The sequence below is a fragment of the Athene noctua genome, chromosome 16 (assembly GCF_965140245.1).
Source record: "Athene noctua chromosome 16, bAthNoc1.hap1.1, whole genome shotgun sequence".
NCBI classification, from domain to species: domain Eukaryota; kingdom Metazoa; phylum Chordata; class Aves; order Strigiformes; family Strigidae; genus Athene; species Athene noctua.
This window is the reverse complement of record NC_134052.1, coordinates 2,529,378-2,554,019: the sequence shown is the minus strand read 5'-3', so window position 1 is coordinate 2,554,019 and position 24,642 is coordinate 2,529,378. Positions and strand designations below refer to the sequence as shown.

General features: G+C 54.5%; 2 protein-coding genes across 2 annotated transcripts in view; one reads left to right on the top strand and one right to left on the bottom strand.

The window, feature by feature from the left end:
• The window catches only part of NECAB3 (N-terminal EF-hand calcium binding protein 3), a 27,828-nt gene extending 3,186 nt beyond the window's left edge, over window positions 1-24,642 (bottom strand). Inside the window, exons 1-10 of the mRNA XM_074919856.1 lie at window positions 24,357-24,642; window positions 19,514-19,538; window positions 18,350-18,458; window positions 11,495-11,520; window positions 11,065-11,162; window positions 2,245-2,381; window positions 1,939-2,060; window positions 1,568-1,647; window positions 1,143-1,196; window positions 367-479 (exon numbers count right to left, since the gene is read on the bottom strand). Coding sequence (XP_074775957.1) covers window positions 367-479; window positions 1,143-1,196; window positions 1,568-1,647; window positions 1,939-2,060; window positions 2,245-2,381; window positions 11,065-11,162; window positions 11,495-11,520; window positions 18,350-18,458; window positions 19,514-19,538; window positions 24,357-24,449 — 857 coding nt within the window. The 5' untranslated portion in view covers window positions 24,450-24,642. The remainder of the gene's footprint in view (window positions 1-366; window positions 480-1,142; window positions 1,197-1,567; window positions 1,648-1,938; window positions 2,061-2,244; window positions 2,382-11,064; window positions 11,163-11,494; window positions 11,521-18,349; window positions 18,459-19,513; window positions 19,539-24,356) is intronic.
• ACTL10 (actin like 10) lies at window positions 3,541-4,603 on the top strand. The gene is given in 5 exon segments (XM_074920278.1): window positions 3,541-3,568; window positions 3,571-3,906; window positions 3,909-4,116; window positions 4,118-4,437; window positions 4,440-4,603. Coding segments are annotated over 5 exon segments (1,056 nt in total).

Sequence of the window (24,642 nt, the reverse complement as noted above, 5' to 3'; positions counted from 1 at the left end):
ACCATTTTTTGATTCTACGATTTTCGAGTCCTTCAGTGTCAGAGGAACACACGCATTCACACATGCCAAAGCCGTTCCTGCTGGCATAAAAATCATCCCCTCCTTGCCAGAGGCTGACAAGGGGCTCTCACTGGGTGTACCTGCAGCAGGAGATGGGACAGCACTGCAGGCAGACACTGCTGCAGCTGTGACACTGTCCTGTCCTCTCTGCAACATCAAACCACTGCGCACTAAGTCCACCCTTGCACTGACCAGCACACAAGAAATTCCACAAAAACCCCTTTTATCCCCCAAGCGTGCCATGTTAAAAGCCCCTATTTCTGGGTGAGCCACTCCACAAACAGACCCTGTGCCTGCCACACTTACTGCAGGCAGCTGCTCTGCCCAGCGGTGATCTCCGTGTAGGACCTGAACGCCTGGCGGAACTCCTCAATGCTGCTCGTCGCCACCGAGATCTGCCTCTTGGCCACCAGGATGTGCTGCAAAGGGACAGTGGAGCAGCGGCATCAGGGACTGATCTGTCCCCTCCTGCCCTCCCTGCTCCCACCCTGCTGCGGGACAAGGCGGTGCCCAGCAGCACCGCAGGGGAAGCCGCAAGAAGGGGCTGGCACCACAGTGCTGGGGACACCACCAACATTCAGCAGCTTCTTCCTACCTGGGCAGGTTGCCATTACAAGGAGGACAGCACCAACAGGAGATGCTCCATCCCCTGGTGGCTGGGTTCTGCTCTGGGGCTGCTGCATTTCCCTGTGTCCTTCCCCCCACAGAAAGGGGCCTCAGGACCCCTCCAAGGGGCTCCACATGGTCTGCAGGTGCTCGGAGCAAACCCGGAGGATCTGGGTGCTCACAAGCGGAGCGTTGCTGCCTTCCTCTGGGCTGGCCGTGGGTGCTGCCCGGGACTTTCAGGGACACGATGGAGCTGCATTTGTCCTGTGGATGGTCCCACGCTCACAGCTCTGACTCCCACCCTGCTGCGTCGCTGGGCACAGACCCGTCCACCAGACCAAAGGCAGCAGCTCACCCAGGTGACTCCAGTGTCGGGGCACAGGGGCTATGTGAGCACACACGTGTGTGTGCGAGAGGGGGATCGGTGCACGCTATGGGGTTACCTGCAAACAATAAGCAGAAGGACAGGGACTTACTGCATCTCTTCCTTCACACATCGCTTCCTCCTTTAGTGGCTCCAGGCGTGGGCTCTGCATTTAACACCATAGCAAAAATCACTGTTACTGAGAGAACTTTGCAACAAGGTAGAAGGTGGCAGTAACCCACAGTGCAGCCCAGCTGAGCGGGACAGACGGGTCCCACTCTGGAGACGCTCCTTAGGGAACCTGGGGGAGAATAGGGATGCGAACTGCATATCTGTGGGGCTCAGGGGGTCCACACTGACTTGTCAGGTCAGCAAGGACCATGGAGAAGCCAGGCGAGGGCCAGCAGAGCTGAGGGGAGAGGGGGGCTTTGGAGACAGCAGCTTTGCAAGTCGGGGTGTGGTGAATGGGTGCCAGCACTGCCCTGGCTGGCGCTGAGGTGCGGGGCAGCCCCCAGCCCACCTCCCCTCTGCACGCACCTTGCACTCTAGTTTCTCGATGAGCTGCTGCAGTCTGTTAATCTGCGCCATCCACTGGCTGTTGTCTTCGACACAAACACCTATACAGGAAAGGGCAGAGAGGTGTCACTGGAAAAGCTTGCTCAAGACCCAGAAACCGCAAAAGCTTCTAAACTGATTTAAACCAAAATACTGGTTGGTTTTTCTCCAAAAACTTCTCCCACTGCTCAAGAGATACAACATCCCACAGCAGCTCCAGCTGGCACCTAGGTGCGATGGTCCAGGCCCTACCGTGGACAAGCCCCCGCTGCCCTGTGCTGCTGCTTCCACACCCACTCCAGGCTCCAGTGGGGCAGAGACACCAACCCAAGGGATGGCCAGGCTGCAGATACCTGTCGTTAGCATCCCGGAGTAGGGGTCTGTTGGAGACAGACATACATTCTTCTGTCCTCTGCGCCCACATCGTCTCCCTGACCGCAGGCCGACCGAGGTCTCCGATTTCTTTATGTCCTTTCTGAAAGAATACAAAAGGCAGGGTTGAAGTCACCGACTATATGGGTCAGCTTCACAGTGGGCTTCGAAAGGGCAGATCCTTCTCCCAGGTGTCCCTCCCAGGGAGATCTGCCAGTCCTGCCCCATGCTGCAACCCCCACAGGTGGTGGGGAGAGGGGGAGGACCAGCATGTCCCACCCCCTTACCTCTCCCGTCCCGCCTGCTCCTCCACGGTGTCCACAGCACACTCGAGTGAGGCCTGCAGGGACTGCAGCTGGTGCATGGTTTCCCGCAGCAGGAAACGGGTCAAGAACTGCTCCATCTTTGAGGAGGTCTCGTACCTCTGCAGGGAAGAGAAAAGGATCTGTCAGATGCTTCCGGCTCCGTGCAGGGGGAGCAGAGCCGCATCTGGAAGGCGTTGGCCCTTAAATAAACCCAACATGGGGGATTCTGATCAATTTTTTAGTTATTGTAAGAAGTAACAACACTGTAGGACAAAAGCTTCCTCTGGGTGCATGCCTGCAAGGTCACAACTCAGAACACACAGTGTGAGACCTCCTCATCCTGGCCACAGTACTCACAGCCCCTGGGAGCCGTGGAGGACTGCAGGTGGACACTTCCAAGCTGCAAATTAAAGGCCACTTGCAGAAACAGCCCCCAGCTCTGGGCCGGGTGCAGCAAGGGATGCTCTGCCTAACAGCTCACACACTGCTCTGGAGTGTGCTCTGCACTGGAGGTGAGAACACGGGGTTGTGTGCCCTCTCCTCGCCACCCTCCTGCCTGGTCTGATGTGCAAAGTGTGCACCACAGGCACATTTTTTTTATACGTGCTGGGGGCATGTAAAGGCGGGTCCAGGGGGGCACATAAGAAGCGCTGGGGAGAATGGAGGGGTCACTGTGCATCCTGGCAAGAAGGTAAGATGGCCCAGAGGGCACCCAAGCAGCAGGTCAGGATGCATGCCATGCCCCAGGACATGTCTGAGGAGCACAGGGAGCCAGGGAAGTGCCTGGACACAGACACAGACACCCAAAACTCCTTCCTTCCTTTGCCAACTGCGACCACAAATCCTCTTGGGCACAAATCTGGGTGCAATAAACGGCTGCAGCCTGGAGCATGGCTTCTTTCCACATGCTATGGGCTCTGCTGGCAGCACCATTCCCTGCAGCCTGGTCCAATCCCTTTACTTTCTTGTCCAGTCTTCACTTGCTTCCTTAAAACCACCTGGAGTTTTGCCCTTGCACTGTTAGACATCCTGGGGATGAAGACAAGGTACCCAAGGAGGGACACTCAGGAGGCAGGGAGCAAGGGGACAGGAGGAAAGGCTGAGGCACACACCCAGACAGACACTTCGAGAGCAGGCAGAGTTCTCCTCCGCTGGGGCTGAGCCAGTCTCCCTTGCAGAGCAGGTACCTGTGGTTGGTCTTCCCCCACAAGACTCCTCTTGTTTCACTACAGGGTGACGCTCTTCCCTCCTCCCCAGCGTCCCTCATGAGTGCCAGTCATGCCAAAGCCTGCACTCATTATGGACAACAGCAGAGCTTGACCCGGGCAGGCTTTGCAGGCCAGAAGCTGCATAAGTTTGTGCTGAGAACCATGTTGCTGTGTCCCTTCAGTGCATCCACAACGTGGGAGAGGCAGCAGCATTTCACCACCGCTGAAAGCACAGCAGGCTTCGCCACAGCACCCCAGACCTACCCACTCAAACACAGCATCATCAAGGACTGGGGTGGCATGGAAAACCTACGGAGCCACCTCTTCTGTGCCCTGAAAGCTCTCTCAGAGGAACAGCCAGTGCTCATGGCCAACTCCCCATCCTGCCCTTCCACCAGCAGGGAAGAGGTGGTGGAAATGCTTTTCGAGAGCTTCGGGCCCTGCACGTGGCTAACACCGGGCTCCTCTCCCTCTGTGCCTAGGGCAGAGGCACTGGTCTGGCTGTGGAGGCCGGAGCAGGAGTGTCCCATGTCACCTCCTCCTGCCTGGGACAGACCCTGGGGTGGCAGGTGGCTCCCTCCCAGCTGCCTGCACAGCCTGCTGACCCAGAGCCCAGCCACCCCGCAGGGCTGAAGGCCTTGAGGAAGACCAGTGATCCAGCTGAAGAAGCAGTGCTGCTGTGTCTCCATCGACTATGAAGGAGACCTCCACAACCAAGGTTACCATCATCCAGCCAGATTTCAGGCTCCTGATGGGCAATGGATAACCCTGGACAAGGGACGGTTCTGCCCGAAGCTGCTCTTCCAGCCAAAGCTACTCCACCAAAGCTCCCCAGGGCTCCCCCACTTGGCCCTGCAGAACTTCCAGAAGGTACCCGACCACACCAGGAGGGAGACTGTGGGTAACACTACGCTGTCAGGGAGCTCCTCAGCATTTCCTGGCTTTCCCGAGAGGATGTGCTTAGAGTTGAACACGGCACGGCCTGCCACATCCACGCCCTGGCAAGCCCAGAAAGTAGCACAGCAGCCTGGGCCGTGGGCTCGATGGCAGCATCGCTCATGTCCTTCCAGCACACATGGATGGCAAAAGGTGAGTACCGGGAGCACGGTGCCATGTACACGCACAATATATGATGGCAGTAGGCAGACAACAACCACGTGTTCAAAGCATCCCACCAGTGGGGCACAGCTCCTGCTGCAGGAGGGGGGTCTCCCTTGCTGGGGCCAGCTCCTGCACTGCTGCAGGAATGTAAAGTCAATTCAAACGCTCCAAGAGAAGTAAATGGCTTTTCATTTACACTCCAGGTTATTTCTATGCCTATGCACCATCACTCTAATAAGTCTGTGTCTGATCAGGCTGGCAACACAACCACAGCTTGTGCTGTGAACTCAGGCCACGCTGACTGTCTGGGTACAGCCGGTCGACAGCCGAGCCCGGCACTCCGGGCTGGAGGCTGCGCATGTCCTGAGCACTGCAGCAAAGCTGTCCTGAAGGCACTGCCTGCGCCTGCCGGAGCAGGGGAGGGCTCCACTCCAGCAGGCAGGAAAGTTCCTTCCGCAGGAGCCCCAAACTCCGAGGGGAGCCCCAGGTGTGGGAGGAATGAGCTGAGGAGAAGGTCCAGGGGTGCCTGCACTGCAGCAGTTTTACTATGGGAGGTGATTTCTGATCTTGGCACTGAAGCAGCTCAGCACTGGGTATGGAGGATGAGCTGGTGGAAACCAGGGAACTGAATTCGCTCTTTGTAATTTTGGTATAAAGGTCATTTGGTGCTTCAGGGAGCTGATTCAGCTCACTGAACAGGCAGAAAAGCACTCACCTGGCTTTGCTGCTGCTTTAGTGAACTGAGTCAGCTTAGATGATGACAAAAGGATCAGAGGTTGCATGGGGGGAAGCAGCTGGGAAGCACTGCCCAGCTGTCACAGCAGACTCCTCTCCCCATGGCCAGGCTGTCAAGGGACACAGAAACCACAGGACATCACTGTGAGCACTATGAGAGACAGGACTGGAAATGGAAGGTCAAGGAGGACTGGTTGCTCCCCAGGAGCATCCCCCAGCAGAGGTCAACCCCTTCCCTTGACAGACAAGGAAACAGACTGGACCAAAGTCACCTCTGCCTTCCCCATGGTGTCCTCGTGCACCCCCAAGGCTGCAGCACAGACCAGCAGCCAGGCTGCCTTCACATGTCCGAGCACCATGAACTCCCCCTTTCATGTCCAAAACAGAGTCCAGCAACACTACCACATTAGTCAGGTCAAGTATTTCCAATTCCTACTGTGTTTCTCTCCAACACACAAGAGAACTGAGGATCTTGAACTCCAGAAGCTCTGCACAAAAGCACACGGAGGTAACCCTTCCAATGCTGGTGTCAGAAATCTGTTGAGGAGCGGGGAGGGCCCTGAGCCCCCCGTGGTTTTCTGGTTCCTCTGCACCACAGCTGAGCCACCAGCCCAGTCCCAGACCACGTCTGCCTGGGGCTGCTGGCACAGCTGCGGCTGGCCGGGAGGGGAAGGTAAGCGGAGGGGATGCTCATCTACTGAGCACTGCCCTGGGCTCATGCTGGAGTGGCCACAGCCTCTCCCTGCACCCCTCAGCACATGGTGAGCAGAGCCCTCTCCCCAGCAGCCATGCTGCCTGCGGGTTCTCATCTGTGCTTGAAAATGAATCTCATTTTTGTGCCAGAGGAATAAGATGGCAGCAAAGCTGATCCGATGCGGCTGTAGGAAGCTGAGGTCCAGCTCTGCATCTCTGGGCTTTCCCCAGCCAAGCATCCCATCAGCTCCCACAAGCCTCCTTCCCTGTGGCCCCAGAAGATGGAGCGCACAGGGCTGGGGACCCCAGGCAGGGCCCCTGCCCCCTCCTTCACCTCCCCACTCACAAGGGGTGCAGGCACCAAAATCCCCAGCAGCACCGCTCCTCTGTGCTTGCTCAGCTCCTGCCAGCCCAGGCACACAACCCCCGCTTACAGGAGAACAACCGACACTCAAACCTCCCCAGGACAAGCCTGAGAAAGAAAAGTGAAGAATAATTGACAGGGTCCCCCCCACCGGGGCACAGCAGAAAGAATACATTATTCATCCACCACATGGCCAGGCACAGGCTGTTTCATTTCAGGAGCTGGTCCAACTCCAAACGCTGTCACCCTTCTTTCTGCACAGAGGCACTTCCCACAGCAAGCAGCCTCTGCAGCCGCGTGGGACCCACTTAATGAGGTGCGATCCCCTCCCCAACCCATCCTCCCCAGCCCCCCGCCGGGGCTGGCTGTGGCCCCCACAGCCTTGGCATATGGACACTTCCCCTCGCACAGGGGCTGGATGCTTCTCCCCAGCCGCATCGCTCCCCTTCAAAGGGCCAGGTGCTGGGGAAGCCCCAGTGCCAAGGCAGCCTCCCTGCACTCCCCATCCTCTCAACTTCCATCCTGAGGATGGCCTAATCCTGATGTCCTCTGTGGATGGTGTTGGTGGATGGAGCTTTATCACAGAACCAGGCAGCTGCTCTCACTGACACGGTGTCACAGCTGTGGAGGGCATGTTCAGCCTGCCCCGAGCCCCACGGCTCGCTCCAGCAAAGTCCTTACACCTCAAACACACAGGCACAGGCACCAGCCTGGGGTGTCACTCCCCAAAACCCAACTACCAGCCCCGGGGCAGGCCATGCGTGGGGGGGACTTGGCTCTGAAGCTCGCTGTGCAGAGGGCTCCCCATCCTCCCGGGCCCAGCGAGCCCCAGCGCACATTGCAAGGGCAAAGCAGGATCCCACACAGACATGTCAGTATTTCGGGCGAGCATTGCACACGACGAGCCAGCTGCCTCCTGTCTCTCACCTCATCAAACACAGCATGCCCAGGGGAATGCACCAGAGACAAGGATGGAAATTACCATCTCTCAAGAGAGCCCCAAATGCTGTTTCAACCTTCTGCATCGACTTGGAAAAGTTCATGCCAGGGGAAGAGAATCACTTGAATAACGCACCTTCGCTTCAGTTCAGCCGCCCGGCCCCCTTTGCACTCCTCACTTTAGGGCAAAAAAGCAAAACCCTCTTGGCAGGTGTTGCCACACACAGTTCAAACCCCTCTGCTAGAGGCTCAATAAAAACATGTTCTGTCTCACTGAGCACAGCATTTTCTGCTCACAGCAAAGACTCATGGAAAGGAGTCACAGAGAAAATAACTCAGCAAGCACAAGACAAGGCTTTCTGGTCGTGGACTGGTATTTCAGCTCCATTGACCCAGATGAAAATCCCAAAGTTGCCAAGAGCTGCTATAATTCTGCTTTTGAGAGGTTTTATTAGTTTCTTATGATGACAGTTAAGCTCAGGACAGAGTGGAATAGGTGATCTCATAATTCCTGCCAAAGGAGAAATAAGAGTGCCTGACTTGGAGAGGTATTTATGGGCTAGTTTGCAGCGTCTGCAAACTGGAGAATGAAAATATTTTAGCATAAAGGTCCCTTGTGAGAAATATCAGACTGTTTCCCAAGGTATTTCCACAGTTCACTTCTTCCTCTGACACTATTATATTGTAACAAATGCAAAGTTTAGCCACAAGATAAGCTGTAATTACTATACTGAAGCATAGCTATCAAGTTATACTTTACAAATCTAAGTGGGAATGACAGAATTTGGAGAAAAACCCTCTTTTCTTGAAAAGGTATCTTTTCTTTACCATGTTTCTAGCAACCCAGTGAGGAACCCCTAATGATTTGGTTTCCTCCTGCCAACCTGTGGATCCGTAAAGACCATGAGCAGGTTTACTGCCCACACATACACTATTTCCTACAGTAACTGCAGTCACTTACACAGTGAGAAGGACGAACCCTCCTTGCATTTCCCATGCTTTATCGCAGTGCTTATCCTGCAGCTGGCAATGTGCACGGCAGGCAGCAGGCCGAGGATCCTGCCCGCAGGGAGACAGCCACTGAGACACGCCGTTGATCCACGCCAGGGACCCTGGCCCACGGTGACCACGACAGCTCGTGTGGAGGTGGGAATCCTTGAGACTAAAAAGGCTGTTGGCAGCATGCTTCAAACCACAACTCCCAAACAGAGCCACAGCATACCTTCTCCGAGCTTCAGCTTCCTTATCCCTCTCTCTCCTCCCTGTGGTTCATCGCCCTGGCATGGTTTGAGCGAGCCCAGTGCATCTCTCAGGCCCTGCTTTCGTTGTATGAACAAAGCCACCCTGTCTTTCTGCTTGTAAAGTGGGCTCGTATTTCACATGAGCCTGTTCACAGCGGTGGGTAAGTACCTGGAGGATGCAGGGGTGAGCAATCCTGCGGCAGCAGAAGTAAGGAACTACCAGAGATGGACCATGCCCTAACCAAGAGATGCTGTGGTTCAACTGGTGAGACCCAGCTCAAGTCAGAGATCCCCTTCTCCTTCTTCCAGCTAGTCTGGGTACCACTGCCTCCTCGGGAGTGACATGGAGCTCTCTTAAATACAGCAGGGGAAAACAGGCAGGGACTGCAGATCCTTCAGCATCTGTTGACTCCACAGCCCTGCTCGGGAAGCAGAGCTTTATGGTGAGGGCCACTGGAGCAGGCAAATCTCTTCCAGTTTTCTCAGTGCACTGCATGGCTGCATCTCCAGCAAAAGCAGCTCCCCAGGATGAAGTTTCATTCAGCTCTTCCAGGAGGGTGGTCTCTGACAAGCTGGGGCTCTCAGTCCTCAGTCATGGTAGCATTAGAGGTGTTTGAATCAACAGAAATGAGGGACAGATGTGTCATATAAGAAATCTCTGCCCCCTCCCCTGGCTCAGAGAGGTGTGAGCTTTGGCTAAAACCCAACCTAATAAACCCACTAATCCCATAATAACCCAAGATTGAGTCCCATTCTGGAAACACAAACGTGGGAATGTATTCAGGTCACAGTAGGTAAGAAGGCCAGCCTCTAGCAGAGGTGATTTCCCACAGCTCCTCAAGAGCCCTGACCACAGGGTTGGAACCCTGCCCTCTCCTGCCTCTCCCCGGCTCAGAGCCCCACGGAGCAGGGAAGCACAGGGAGATGCTTCCCAGGAGGGTCAGTATCTGCATCAGGGCACCCAGTAGCTCAGGGCTGGGATCAGAGCACCCCATCAGCACAGACCTCGCCGCTGAGAGCAGCACTGTCAACATCAGGCTGCCCTGACCCCCTGGCTCCATGTGGATCCAAACAGGGGTGGAAAAGTGAGTCCACAAAAATCTGTTTCAACAGGGAAAATCAACTTCTCTTTTCCAGGGAACACCTGTGGCACCAGAAACTATTAAGTGAAGGAATGCATCATGCCAGTACTGTGAGGCAGACAGTAATTGTGCTGTCCTTTGGAGAAATACGTGAATATATAAATTCATTAGCAAAAAAAAAAAGCAAAACAGAAAAGAACTGAAATAATGCATAGCTCTCTAAAGAGCATTCATTCTCTCCCTCTGGACTTGCATTTAATAACTGTGAAGGGGGCCAGGCAACTGAACCAAAGAGAAAATGTGTTTTCAAGTGATTCCCTCTCCTGGTCTCCTGGCATGAATTTCACAGTGTACAGGGAGATGCTGTTGAGGCTGGATCTGGCCAGAGAAAACTCAAAGAGAGGGCAAGATCGTGACTGACACTACAGAGGCACAAACACTTCAATGACTCTGCAGAGCTGAGAGCAGGACTGGTCCCACCTCACCTCTCTGTCTGATCAATAGGTCCACGGATAGTGTGCACGGGATGATGCTCTTCATCCATTTCCTGCCAAGCATCAAACCACCACATCGAAGGGAAAGAAAGAGCAGGCCCTTCCCACAGCTGTGAAACAGCATCAGCCCCAACCCCACAGCTAAACCATTTAATACATTTCAGGTGCAAAGGGGGCTGCTGGTCCCTGAGGAGGGTCCCTTCCCGTATTGGCCACTGCTTTTCTGCAGCTTTATTTAGCCTGTGAGGCTGTGCACTGCAGACTTCTGCTCTCCGACACAGAGGCAGGGGGGCTCACAAAGCAGGAGGCTGCTTGCCCTAATTAGCAGCCTTCAATCTGCCTCCCATCAGCACAAGCTGCAGGGAGAGCATTTGCCGCAGGGATGAACTCGGCACAAGGCTGGGGGTCAATGAAATTTCACCATCTCCTACCTTCTCCCAAGCGCCTCGCTGCTTCCCAGAGCAGCTCTCCTGCCCCAGTGGGTCTGACCCCTCTCCCACAGCCAATTTTGTTGCTGTGAGCACAGACTGTGCTGAGCACAAGCTGCTGGGGTCAGTCCAGAGCATGCTCCACCCTGGGAGTCCCTCATTTCAGGTCACATTCTTTGTGGAAAAGACCTTGCTTTGGCTCAGGGATGCAACACAAAGACTATCAGTGATGCTCCCAGAAACAGTGGCCCCAGGTAGGACCCTGCAAGCAGTCTGCAAGGAGCTGTTGAAACAACTGTAGCCAGAGCCCCATGAGGAAGAAGACATCTCCAGAGCACAAAAGCTGTCACTGCACATGGAGACAACTGAAGCACACACAGGCAACCCCGTGGATATGGGAGGAACCATATTTTCTGCCTCTGACACCCCAGTTTAACGCTAAGCAAGCAGCTAAAATCACCACAGCTTCTCTTACACACCCACCTGTCCCACCACCCTCCCATGGCCCCATCCTTACCAGCTTGGTTTTGTCCATGGCTGCCAGGACTGCAGAGTTGAGGGCTTCCAGGGCAGAAAGCACATTCCTGTATTCCCCGAGATACGCTGAGAAATAATCTGAAGCAGGAAGAAGATCTTGGTGAGCTTCCCGAGTGCCTCCACCTCTGCCTGCCCTGCACCTGGTGCTTCCCATGCACAGCCCAGTGCTGCAAGGCTCTCCAGAGCCATGATCCCTCCCAGACTGAAGTGAAGAGTCCTCTGCTATCCCCAGGGACAGAATGTCCCATCCTCTTGGGCAAAGCACGGATGCCCTCTGTGCTGGGATTCAGGCACAGGAACTGTCAATGGCACTTGACTGCCCAGTCCTGCCCAGGTCAGACATGCACAAAGCCCCACCACAGACCCTCAAGAGAAGAAGCCCTCCAAGGCAGGGATATCACCCTACTTACCGCACAGTTTCTCCGTGTCCACATTACTGCAAGAAACAGAAAAACAAATTCTTGTTAGATGGTAGGGCTGGTTGTGGAGAAACAGTTGTGGTGAGCAGGGTCTTGAGGGCTTGTTTTGAGCCCCCAGTGGATTTACTGATCCTCCCATGTACTCCCAAAAGCTGGATTAGAAGAATAAAAAGCGGCTCAGGTTGGAGCCAGCTGCTCAGGAGCTATGCGCAGCACCGGCAGCACCCAGGCAGGGCTGCAGAGCATCACCTCTGCTTCACGGGCTGAAGGAGCAAGCAGAGCTGCTCCACCAACATCTACTGGAGCTGCAGTGTGCTGTGAAAGTGTCTCTGAGAGCATGATGGGGCCAGGAGAGAGGTCAAGGGGGGACAGAAAACGTTCCATGTCCCTGGACTGGCCAGCTGGGTTGGCAGCCCCATTTCTGTGCCCCGGAGCTGACGAGTCCCAAAAGCTGCTTCTTCAAGCCAACCTCTTCCACCAAAGGTGTGAAGCATTCAGCCAGTGCTCCCTCCTCATATTTCCCCTGACCTCAGCCCAGGTCCTTCCTCATGGCTGCCCCATGGCACCAGACCCCCTTCTCTCCCGTCTGTCCCACAGGAGACCCCAGCTGCTCCTCCTCCTTCTCCCCCGGGCCTTCAGAGCCTGGTGATGTGGGGCTGCCTTCAGGCTCCCAGGGCAGGGGGTTGTCTGGCTTCACAGCCCCTGAGAGGGGTTGTTCCTGCTGTGAAGGCCTTAAATCAGGGAGCTGCATCCAAAAATCTGGAGACAGGGGCCAACCTCCTGTCCCTTTTCGCTAACAGAGAGCGCAGCCCTGGATAATCAATGCTGGTGTCCCTGCAGGGCTTAGCCAGGTCCCTCCTGCTGCTAATAAAGGTGCTGCTGGGGTGGAGAGGGAGGAGGAAACATCCAGAAACAGCCACATTTTTGGGAAGGGATGTCAAGCAGAACCATGGGTTCACATGAAGCTGTCGGACATGCTCAGGTGGCCAGAGCCAGAGAGGCAGAGCTGCTTGCAATGCCCGGCATCACCTGCAGAGCCTGCAGGGAAAGGCCCCAGGATAACGTGTATTCAAATCAGCCTCTGCCCAAGAAATTCTGCTGTCTCAAAATCCCTTAAATGATTACAACCATTTTTAATCCTGATTGTGAAGGTGGAAGAGAGCACAGAAGAGTTTGTGTTTAAGTGCTGTCACACACGGAGGAACCAGTGATACCCAGAGTTTACTGGGCTCCAAGCACAAGGACTGCTGGAGTGCCACTGCCCAGGGCAAGTCAAACCACAGCTGCATCACCCTGTCCCCCCTCTGACACCGCTCACAGGGCAAAGAGGCAAAAACACCCTGAGGCAAAATTAGAGGAAAGTGTGTAAAGTATCCAAAATGCCATGCCAGGAACAGGTGTAATAATTTAAGCAAAATCTTTCTACAGCTATTCCCCTAGATGTCAAAGGCTGGTTTCTGTGTCTCTCTTTCTGCTGGGCTTCCACTTTGTGTACTTTAGTAACAGGCAGTGCTTCAAATCATGAAAATATTTTGGTGCAAGACGTCATCACAGACCCACAGCACTGGGACTGAAGACCCCTCTGTTTAGCTAATTACATCAGGCGCCGCCTTAGGCAACGGAGACAGGCAGTTTTAGGATGTGATTTGGCTCATCTATTTTAAACACCTACCGCAGGAGCTCTGGCGCACTGTCCTGGAACTGCAGATAGTTTTTAAAGTGGATAAAAAAATAGTGTTTCCCTTGAGACGCAATACAGATAATCAGCAAAACCACAGCCCCTTTCTTCTGCCAACTCCACTCCATCAAACTTTGCTGATCCCATCTCTGAGCAGCTCCATGAATCCAACCACAGCCCTGCTAGATAGAGTGACTGGGGTTTGAAGCATAAATTTAAATTGGAAAAATTTCTTGCTCCTCCTTAATTTTTCCACTTCTGAAAGTTGCCTGGAGCCTGCAGAGCCACTGCTGCTGCACTGCCACAAGAGACTTGGCACCGCAGCATCTGCAGCACTGTTTGTTAGACCTGTGCCCCAGAGTAGTAACTGCAACCACTGGTTCCTAGCCAAGAGGTGGGTAAAAATCACAAAAGAAGGATAGAGACATGAGATAACAAAATACACAGTGAAACATCTAATGCACACATTACCCAGGCACTTGCATCTGTCCCCAGCAAGAACCTGGGGCTGGGACTGGTTGCACCAGCAAGAAGAAGGGGCCACCAGGTCAACCCACTGCCCAGTTCCCCACCTCAGCTCCAGCGAGCAGATGTCTGTGTGACAAGGAGCTATGACCAACACCAACCCTACAGCTTCTAAGGAGAGACCAGAGATTACTTATATCTATATTGTCTGTTTTCTACTTAAAAATAAATGCTAACTAATCAATCACTAAAACACTGAACAGTTAAACACTGAACCAATTGCCAGGATCCTGTGGCAAACACCAGCCCGTGGAAGCTGTCCCATGGAAGATCTGCTCCCTTCCCAGTGCAGCCTGATCCGTCAGCAACCCTGTGCAGACACCTCTTCCCACCTCCTGCATCCTGTGGCAGCCCCCAGGCCACAGTTAGTGGCAGGGCAGAGCACAGCAAACAAATCACAAGGCCAGTGGCACCATTTTCATGCTACTAGAAGCTATTTCGTACCAGAAACCAGGAGGAGCTTACGTGAAGAACGTGCACATCAAACCCCACCAATGCATTTTGCAGGGCTGCAACGGGGCAGCAGGCTTTGCTCTGCTCCTCTCTCTGCCATCCCTTCTCCCACTCCAAGAGAAGAGCCAGTCTCTGTCTCCAAAGCACTCATCCTGAGACTCTTCACATTTCCACATAGCTGTATTTTGACTGTGCTCAAACCACTGATTAACTGTAATTAAGCTTGAACTGATGATGAAGGATCTTGTCATCATTATGCTGTCGGGATTTTGTCAGTGTGCCTGGAATTTATGCGAGAAAACAGCAATCAGCTTCAGCAAAGCAGATGGGATTTTTTTTATTTTTATCACGCTGGGTACCTTTGCTGCCATCACAGGTCTGGTTTCCAAACCTTTCTGGTGTAACCCAGAGTGCTTCAGTCACTCTCCATTATTCAGAGACTGGTAGATGCTGCAGCTCCAAGTCTCTGACTAGAGAGGGGAGGAAAGTTCACACAAGTCCCTTCTTCCACAGAACCAGTCTTGAAGTTACTTCCACTGAGAGTTTTTAAAAAACACCGTCAGCACTCCCACTTCTTTCACTTGTAACTCAAGGTCAGAGACACAGGCTCTGTGAAATCTGTACCCAATTCCTGCCACCACCATCTGACCGCTCTCATGCAAAGGAGGATTTTTCAGACCTTATTTTTCTAAATTTTCCCAACGGATGCAGGACAGAAAGACACATGAGGTCCATGCGATGCTTCCCTGGGCAGGTTTCAGAGTCCCCTGCAAAGAGCAGTAGGCATGCGACCCATGCAACACTACAACATCCAGTCCAAAGCCCTTTGTAACCAACTCTCCATTAAGTTGTCCCTGTGAGACCCCGGGATCTGCTGCCACCCCGCTTGGCTGAGCTGCAGATGGACACAGCTGCTCAGAGAGCAAACCACATCTCCCAAGATGCTTCTGCAGCAATGGAGATTTCCTTCCCTTCAAAAACACCTGTCTCTTCTCACCCAGGCATTTCATTGGATGAAAATGCACTTTTCCAGGAAGGTGAATCTTTCTGTTCTGCGCCAGTGCCAGAGCTGGTGTGGAGCTTCTTGACAAGCTACACAAAATGGCAGACAGAGCTGTTGTACCAAATGGCAATAAAGAGTCGAATTTGGTTCCAATTGAATTTTTTTAATGTCAAAGAATTAGGGCAAGGAGATACTTTAAAGCCAAAATGGAACAATTTTCAGAAATGCAGAACAAAAAAAAGCCATGTAGGGAAGTATAAAATCTGAACAGAGGTACCTGATGCACAGGCCACAGCATCCCACCTGAGTGCCGGGTGGATGGGAGGTGAAGATCAGAGAGGAAGGATGGGGAGAAAAGGAGAGTGTGGCACCATGGGCTCTCTGGAAGGAGAGCAAGTAACATATAAGGCCTCTGAAATATTCATCTTCCCAGATGTCAGCTTTGGGACTCAGGGGAGCGGCTGCAGGTTCGCAGTGATGGGTGAGGGTCAGGGCGTGTCTGTGCTCCGTTACCCAGACACAGAGTGCCTGGGTATAAAGGTCTCTGTTACTGCCTCTCCTTGGGTCAGGCTGGCACTGACAAAGAAACACAAGTTTCAGCCCAGACCCGATGAACACAGCACCCTTGTGGCCAAATCCACCCACCAGATTAAGGGTGAAACTTTTCCATCACCAGAAAAGCTATGGGACATGGAAGAAGCATGCCAGATATGTTTGTAGACTTTGTAGATGCTTCCCAGCTTTTTAATACTTCCAAGTACTACCTCAGGTCATAACTCTTGAATCTGGCCAAAAATTTCAGCCACCTCTCAAAAATATTAAGTTTCTGCAAGTGCAAGGCAAGCAGGCAGCCCAGAGGAGATGGGCTGTCCAACCCTCCTGGCGAGGGGACAGCAGGGCACCAGCACAGCCCTTACGAGACACCAGATGTTGTACAAAGGATCAAGTCCCCCTGAAAACCTCAAAAACAAATGCCAGAAGGTCCAGCTCTACATGCAGAGCCACAGAGACCTCTACAAGGCCCAGTATGCTGAACACTGCTCGATCTCTGTCACCTGCTGCTGTGCAGTGGGCAAGCAGTCCCCAGGCAGCCCTGGGGCACAGTCGGGGTCCTGCCTCCCCGGGGACAGGCCAGTCTCTCCAAGTCCCTTGTCCCGGCAGACACACAGCTCTGGGACAGGATCAGAGCGCTGGGGCAGACCAGCGCTGCCCCATGTTGTTTGCAGGGGGCAGGATGCTGCTCACCAGACAAGTTGAACACGAGGCTCCCTCTCTGGGAGACCCCACCTCCTCCTCCTCCGTGAGCTGGGGATGAAGCTGAAGAAATGTACAGTTCCCTGCTGCCCCCTCTCATGTCCTGTCCTACATGGACCATGACCTAGTCAGGGACAGAAACAAGAACTACACCTGGAATGGCCTCAGGGCTGGACTTACCCTTCTGCTCTTGCGGAAATGGGAGCTGCCTCGAAGGGCTGGAGCGATGGTGTCTCCTACACTTGCTTGAAGTCACTGAACACAGGAATATGGGAAGCAGCTCTGTCCGCAGGGTCCCTTCTGCTCTTCATGTCAGAAAGAGATCAAAGACCTAACGGTCATGCCTGGCTAACAGATGTCACTAGCTCAATGCTGCAACTGCCACGTTGTCATAGCTACCGCACCGTCATTACGGGTAATGAGTTGGAGAGAGCACTGCTGCAGCCGTGCCCGGCTCTGACAGCCCACTCGCTTTGGTCAGTCCTGTTTGTCTGCTCTAGACAGACGGAAGAAGCCCGACCTAAAAGCAATGGTAAACCAGGAGATCTTCACCGTTCAGCTAAAGGCACAGTTGAAACTCTGCTTTGCTGCAACCCATGTTTTCCAGCGGTATTGTATGGGGGATGGCTCCAAGGCCACCCCAAAAATGGAGTGAGAGGGAAGGAGCATTTGCAGATGAAAGCTCACTGCTAACTCCCTGGGATCACAGCCCAAAGAGACATCTCCTGCTGACCACATCCAATGAGCCCAGCTGGCAGGACAGGCAGCAACAGGCAGCCAGGCTTAAGAGCGGATGGCACACACGAGCCCACTTCTCTGCCCCACCACCCCACCGCTGGCCGGAGTCAGTCACCGTTCCCCCAGGCCTGGGTGGATGATGGGGGGACTTGCAGTCAGGGACTGCTGGGGACCTGCTGTCAGGGGCTCGGTGGTGTTCAGGGGCTGTCTGCATCAGGGCAGGGCACAGGCCCTATGTGCTGCTGCTCTGGCTCCTGCAAAGCCCTGGGACCAGCGTGGGCAGCTAAGGGTGCTCTGAGTTACCTCTCCCTGGCAGGGACCTGCTCAGACAATGCCCTGGCTGAAGGCATCAGAGAGGCACGGGAGATGCTTCCTGGGGTGCTGGGGAAGTGGCACAAGCCAAAGATGAGCCTGCTGCCCAAGACGAGCCTACTGCCCGAGACTGGGAGGAAGCTGCAGCCACTTTCTCCCCCAGCAGCACCTCTGCATTTGACCAGGCAGCCCCCAGACGTGCCATTCATCAACACCCAGGTTCTCCCAAGGCCAAGAGATGCTCGTTCACAGCAGCCGGGAAGACAGAGGGACCCCGGCAATGCCACGCTGAGATCTGAAAGACTGAGATGAGAAACCCAGCCAAGCCCAACGGACTCCTCTAGATAGCACCAAACAAGAGAAGACCAAGGCTAAGCGCAATTACTTCTCCTGTTCTTTGGGGGTTTCTTTTTTTAAAAGTAGCTGGCCTAAATTCACAGTTACACTCCTAAGTCCCATTTCTGGTGGAAAGCAGCTCTTACGTAAGTGAAAAGCAGTTCCTTGTGTCAGCAGTGGCAAAGTCTGCAACTTTGCACAGTCTGTGCATCGTCCTCACACCACCACATGCTCCTCCTGCAGACACAACCTGCTCTACAGAACGTATATTTCTGGAATACATTTTTCAAACTAACATAATGTAATTTTAAATGGATGCTTGCTTTTACAGAACTACAGTAAATCTGGTAACAACTGTTCTCAAAATGTCTGGCTTCTCTCATCACTAATGCTTGTAGCCGGTGTTCAATGGGGTTTAACATCTGTGTGTTACAAGAGGTAGGTTTATCTCACCCTGACTATTTATCACACCCGCCTCCAAATGTCCTCCATCTACAGTCAAGCAGTTTTATATTCTCCTTCATCTCTGTGCCACCACAGTACTTACTCTGAATGACGCCTGTCAATGCCACTGAACAACTCCCACAGCTCCTCCGAGCTCAGGATCCCATCAGCGAAATAGTTCTTGAACTCCTCAAATGACAGCTTCCCATCATCTGCATTTAAATAAAAGGGAAGAATAATTATATATCTGCAGAAAGAAGCACACAGGCCCCAGCAATCCTCCCAGCAGCCTCTCTACCAGGAGCGTGGGACGGTTGGGAGTGTTGTGCATGATAATTAGAGCAGATATCTCATTGAAAGCATGTCCCACCAGTCCCCATCAAAAACCCAGCAGTGCTGGCAAGCAGGGACACTGCTGCTGGAATTTCAGGTGGGAATTTCAGCCCCTTCCAAAAGGTCCCATGCAACATATTCAGAAACGCATGCAGACACTCTGTACTTAGACGACTGTCCAAGATGACTGTCCAAGCACAGAGCCCATTACAAACAACACCATGAAGACAGCATCAGGTTTTTATGGAAAGAAAATCTCTCCATTGACTCAAGAGCTTTTTTCTTCCCGTCTGTGGAGGACTTCAGCTCCTGGGCTGCATTTTGATCTACAACAAAAGCAGCTCCTGGAGCCTGCAAGCTAATGTGAAGGAAAAGAGCCCAAGACAGGGTGGGAAGGCTCCAAAAAACAACTTTGCACTTCTTGATTTATGGGTGCCAGATTAAAAACTGAGGGGCAGAGCTTAACTCTCAAATGCCAGGGGTTCCTCTGGGCATCCAGGAACAGGGCCACCCAACCAAGGGCACCTGTAAAACCCTGGAATGAGCGCAGAGACTGAATCAATCATGCAAGAGATGGAGCAGAAGCCTGATGGCCCCTGGGCTGCCTGCTGCACAGCCTTCCCTTCTCACTGCTAGCAGTGCAGAGGAGAGGTTGTGAGCATGCAGGAAGGAGAGGGTTTGGAAGCGGTTCTGTCCTGCATGGCACATGGGCATTGAACAGGGGGAGCTCACTTCCCCAGCCCCCGGCCAGGCCCTTTGCCTCTAGAGCCTCTTCCTCCAGACAAAGAAGAAAAGCATTTTTCCTGCAGCAGAGAGCTGCTTGCCCTTATCCTCCTTCACTTGTTCAGCCAAACCTCCCAGCAGGGACAGGCTATGCTGCTTCGCCCAGACCCAGGCAGGGAGGGGGAGGCAGCAGCAGGAACAAAACACTCACCATTCTTGTCGGCTCGTCGGAAAATCTGCAAGAGAAAATACAACAGGGTTTAGCGAGGCAGCAGGGAGAGCAGCACGGCTGAGCGGCGAGGCAGGCAGCACCCAGCACTGCCACCATGGGAAAACCAACTCCTGGAGCCCGGGGGAGCCGTGAAGAAACCCCCGCTGGCAGGGCTGCAGAGGCCAGTGCTGCACAGGCCGCTCTGGGGAAATTCCCCTTTTCAAATTCTCAAAACCATTTCTTGCCTCCAATGTGCAAAGATCTCGGCACAGCCGCTGCCACCCAAGCAAGCCCAGCATTCACACCAAGCATCTTTTAGAGAACACAGAGGGAGACGAACTAGAAAGGGCTTCACTACACCCTTGTGATGGAAAGTGTTTAATTTTTCAGACCCTTTAAATGAAAGAACATTAAGCATAAAACCACTCCATAACAGGAGCAGTTTGTGCATCACCACTGACACTTCAACTGTCTGCACTGAGGAGCAGCTCTTGTCCTGCACTTTGTCATGACCCTTCACAACAAACCTTCCTGCAACACCTCGACAAGCACATACACTGTAATTAATAATTAATGAATTAATCTGTAACTAATTATGCCACAGAGCACAGCTGGAGTGCTGCTCCAATTCAGGGTCTCAACCCAGATTCCCAACCACAAGGCTTCTGCCAACACCCCAGAAATCTGGGGCTTCTTATCCCCGCCTGGCTCTTCTTCCACCAATAATTGTCAGAAGGTCTAGGGCTGACTCCAGTGAGAAGCAGAATCATTTCCTAAGCCTGGGAACATCTTGCAAGACCAAACAGTGCAAGATTTTGGCCAGCACATCCTTATGGAACCAACACAGAAAGTTGTGTGTGGCAATTTTCTTTTTTTTAATCATTCTTCTTAATCATCCTGGTTGATGAAGAAATCTGAAGGTGTGAAGAAAGATCAGAAATAAAAAAGGGCAGGAAAAGGGGAAAGCAGACTTTGTTATATTCTTTTTCACACACCTGCAAAGCAGAGACTGCTGACATAACCACCCCCAGACAAGCTCTGCTCCCTGCTGCAGGAAGACGCGTTGCAGCCAGCTGCCCCCTCTGCCCCCAGCTCCCTTCTGCACTGCTGACAGCTTTGCTGCGTGTTTTGAGGGCACAAGCCCATATCTACTACTGAAATGTCTCTGAAAAATCACTTTGAGGTAAACAGCTGCCCAGAGAAACCTCTGCTGCTCACTCCTGAGGAAGCCGCTGGCTTGCAAGTGGGCAGAGGCTTTTCTGAAGCCAGTCCCAGCAGGAGCTTCCTGGTCCTTCCCCGTGACCAAAATCAGGAGCAGGGACACCTCCTTGGAGGATGCTGTTATGAGCAACACCAGCTCCTCCTGACCCGAGCCACTACAGGGAACGGAGGGTGCCCTGAGCCGACCAGCGTTAGGTAACCGTCTCTCCTCATGCGGCCAGGCTGCCTCCCTTGCAGGAAAGCAGGAGGGTGCACTCTGAACACCCCGTAGGACTCACTCGAGGCATCTGGGTGCTCGACCGCTACCACCTGTGACAGGAACCCGCAGCTCCCGCATGCTGGGGCTTTCTCTGGGTTTTAAAGCAAAACTTTCTACAGGCTAAAGGGTTTGCTTGTGCATCAGGGGTCTCACAGCTGCAGGGTTACGTGTGCTGGGGCTCCCTAGATGCAGGGGCAGCCGGGCCTGCGGGCAGGGGCAGCACCAGGGGGCCCCACATGCCCCTGCTGCCTCCCTGCCTCGGGCAGCCGCTTTTCATCAAGGCAAAAGCTTAATCCTGCAGAGCTCTCTGTCTCCGGAGGGATACATGGCTCATGCAACGACATTTCTCTGACTCTAGATGTCACTGAGGCCAGCTAGCTCATCCCAAAGACAGTCACCTGTCACCCAGGCACTTCACAAACGCAGATTCAAGAGAGGCCAAATATTTCCCACTCACAGGCTGGCCCTGCTCCACTGGGTCTGACTATGGGCTAAGAGGGAGAGCACAATTTCCAGGGGGGATCCTATGGAGCTGAGAAGGTCTCTAATCCATGGTGAGCCCATCCTGGATTCAGCATGAATCTCAGCAAACAGTTGACGCTTCTGCCTCACACACGGGAGCCTCTGCTCCAGGGGTGCATTAGAAAAGCACTGCCAGTGCACACACAACAGCTGCCTGAAGCTCAAAATAAACAAAAGTGGTGCAAGAAGCAGAGCTGTGAGAGCCCTGGAGGTGAGGCCCCGTCTGCTCCACATCCCCCAGGGACGGCAGGGCTCCTCACCACCTCCAGCGAGCCTGTCCTCAGCCGACCCCAGCTGCAGAGGGGTGCCTTGGTGTGCCAGGAAACACTGATGGCTCCTGTGTGCAAGGCAGGATCCAACTCCAGCCTAGCAAAAATAGTGCAGATCCACTTCCACGCTCCACGGGGTGACTCCTGGCCGCCCTGGGGCAATTCCCAGCCCCACCTGGGGCGTAGGCACATGCATGGCAATGACAGGTAAGTGCTGCTCCTGGTTAAAGAGCCCAGCGCGGACAGCAACCCTCGGACAAAGCCAGGGAAAAGCGATGCAAAGCCAGGCTGGGAATAGGATCAGGTCTGCATCGGCTGCTGGAGAGGCCCTACAGGCTTGCAGTCTCAGAAACACAGGGACACTGCCTGAAGCCCAAGACATTTCCCTCAGCCCCCGGCTCCTGCTTGGGTCCAAACAGCTGTAGCCACACCCAGTGCCTTTATTTGGGGTGAGCCTCCACACATCCCAGGAAGGAGGGACATTATAGGGCTTCCCCTGCCTACAGGGATGGAAGCAACTGTGGCTGATGGACACGCAGCCAGGAACACGCCAGCTGCTGGGGAGGGCACAGCCACCCCGGGGACACTGTACCCACCGACCCACCGCAGGCTAACGTGGGCTGCGGCCGGGCGCCGACGATAAACGACGGGCTGTCCAAGCAGCTTTTCTGAACCTCTTGTACACCGACTGGGGAGTAAGCAACCCTCGAGTGCCAGCTTGGGGGACGAATCTCAGAGAGGCTTGAGATGTCTGCACAGAGAAACAACTGCGATGGCAGCACTGCAGTTAGTACCGTGCCTGCAGCGAAGCGTCTCAGGCAAAGCCCTCCTCCTCCTCACCTCTCCTGAAGGCAGGCGATCTGCGGGCAGGCAGACAGCAGCTCCAGCCCCGGGGGAAGCACTGGCTGCCACCCGGGATCTGTGGTGGACAGCCCTGCCTTTCTGCTGCCCAAGGGGCAGTCTGGGATCCTGCCCCACTGCGGTGGGGAGCAGCTTGCCCTGACAAGCCTTGGGGGGCAGCTGGAGACCAGCCAACTGCCCAGACCCAAAAGGGGAGATATTAAACTCACCCTGCCAATCTCCAGAGCAAAGGGAGCCATAGGGAAAAGGAAGGGAAGCCGCCAGAACCCGGAAAGCAGCTGCTACTGCTGTTAACACTTCCCATTTTAATTGGCTTAATGATGCCCTGAGGGATAGATGTGGGATTCAGTGGCTGCCCCGAGGAGCCGAGCTGGAACACACCAACCCCCCTCCAGCCCATCTTCCATCAGCCAAGTAATTAGTGTGGTTAATGATGCTGTCTGGAGAGCCTTGCAGTCTGAAATCCCCCCTCATCAGGAGAGAGACCCTGAACCCTGGCTGGAAGCTGGGGGGTACCACTGAGGCCAGGAGAGCTGCACCTTCCAGCTGCTCCCTGGTGATGCCAGGAGGTCTCCCAGGCGGAGGATCGGACCAGGCATTGCATTCGCCTTCCCAAAGTGCTGCCCAAGATCTCCTGCCACCCTCCTCCAGGATGAACTGGGACACACGGGTGGCACTGCCCAAACTGGGATAAGACAGAGACAACAGCTGGCACCATCCTGAGCTGTCCAGATGCCGGGGCACCACACCAACCCTTGCCCTTAACTCTTGCTTGCTTTCTCCTCTCCAGTCCCTGCAGCAGGGCAGGGAATGAAAGAGCTGGTGGTTCACCAGGGAGATCTGGGTGCTGCCCATCCGACCCAGGCACCCTATAGCTCACAAAAGACAGCCAGGAACGGGGGAGTTGAGCCCCTCTGATGTGCTCCAGCAGCAGAGGTGGGCTTTGACCCAAACTGTGCTGCTTGCCCTGGGAGATGGCCAGGCATGCAGCTGCCTGCCCACCCTGCCAGGTGCCACAGGAGGAGAGGCACTGCCTCCCCCAGAGCCCCAGCTCCAGGGCGCACAGCTCCCTCTCAACAAGAGCACCCTCGCCGCAGGGCTTGAGGGGACACAGTGTGATGGGAAGCACTGTGCCAGGACCTGTCTTGTGAAAACAAAGACAGCCACTATCCTCACCTTCAACTCCCCCAAGCCACCCATAGCCACCGGGGCGCCTGGCCAACCTCCAACCTGCACAAAGAGCATCTTCCTCCACAACTCCTGGTGCGTTAGGAGCAGGCAGGGACGGGGGCTGCAGCGGGCAACAGACACACTCTGCCTGTGGGATCCCACGGCTTTTAACAGCTACATGGTACCTTCTGCAGTTTTCCTGCCAGACACACACAGCTCCCGCTCCAGAAGTCACGACAGCCAGCTCTTGATAAGAAGTGGGCTATTTCTAGCCACTCAGAGACCCATAATTCAGAAAAAAGATACAACACTAAGTATTATTTAAGACATCACAACCCACGCCTGGATTCACAGCTTCGGGCCCAGCGAAGTCGCAGGGCCCACTCACTTACCTCTTGGGCTTGGCTCCTCGGCCAGGGCAGGCGGGAAAGGGCCTCACCCTGACACCTACATGCGCAGCCCCGCCACGGCTCCCCGCGAGAAGGCACCGCGGCCCGCCCGGCCCCGGGGGTGGGACAGGAGCTCGCCCCGCGGTACTCACGTCGTGGAAGATGGGGAGCGGCTGGCGGCGGGGCGCGGGGCCGCGGTCGGCTGAGAGCAGACACACGGCCAGCAGCTCGGCGCACGCCATCATGGCCCCGCCGGGCGCGGGCGCTGCGGCGCGGGAGGGAGCGCTGCGGCGCCGTAGGGTGCGGTGCCCCGCGGTGCGATGCCGTAGGGCGCGGTACGCTGCCGTAGGGCGCGGTGCCCCGCGATACGCTGCCGTAGGGTGCGGTGCCCCGCGGTACGCTGCCGTAGGGCGCGGTACGCTGCCGTAGGGTGCGGTG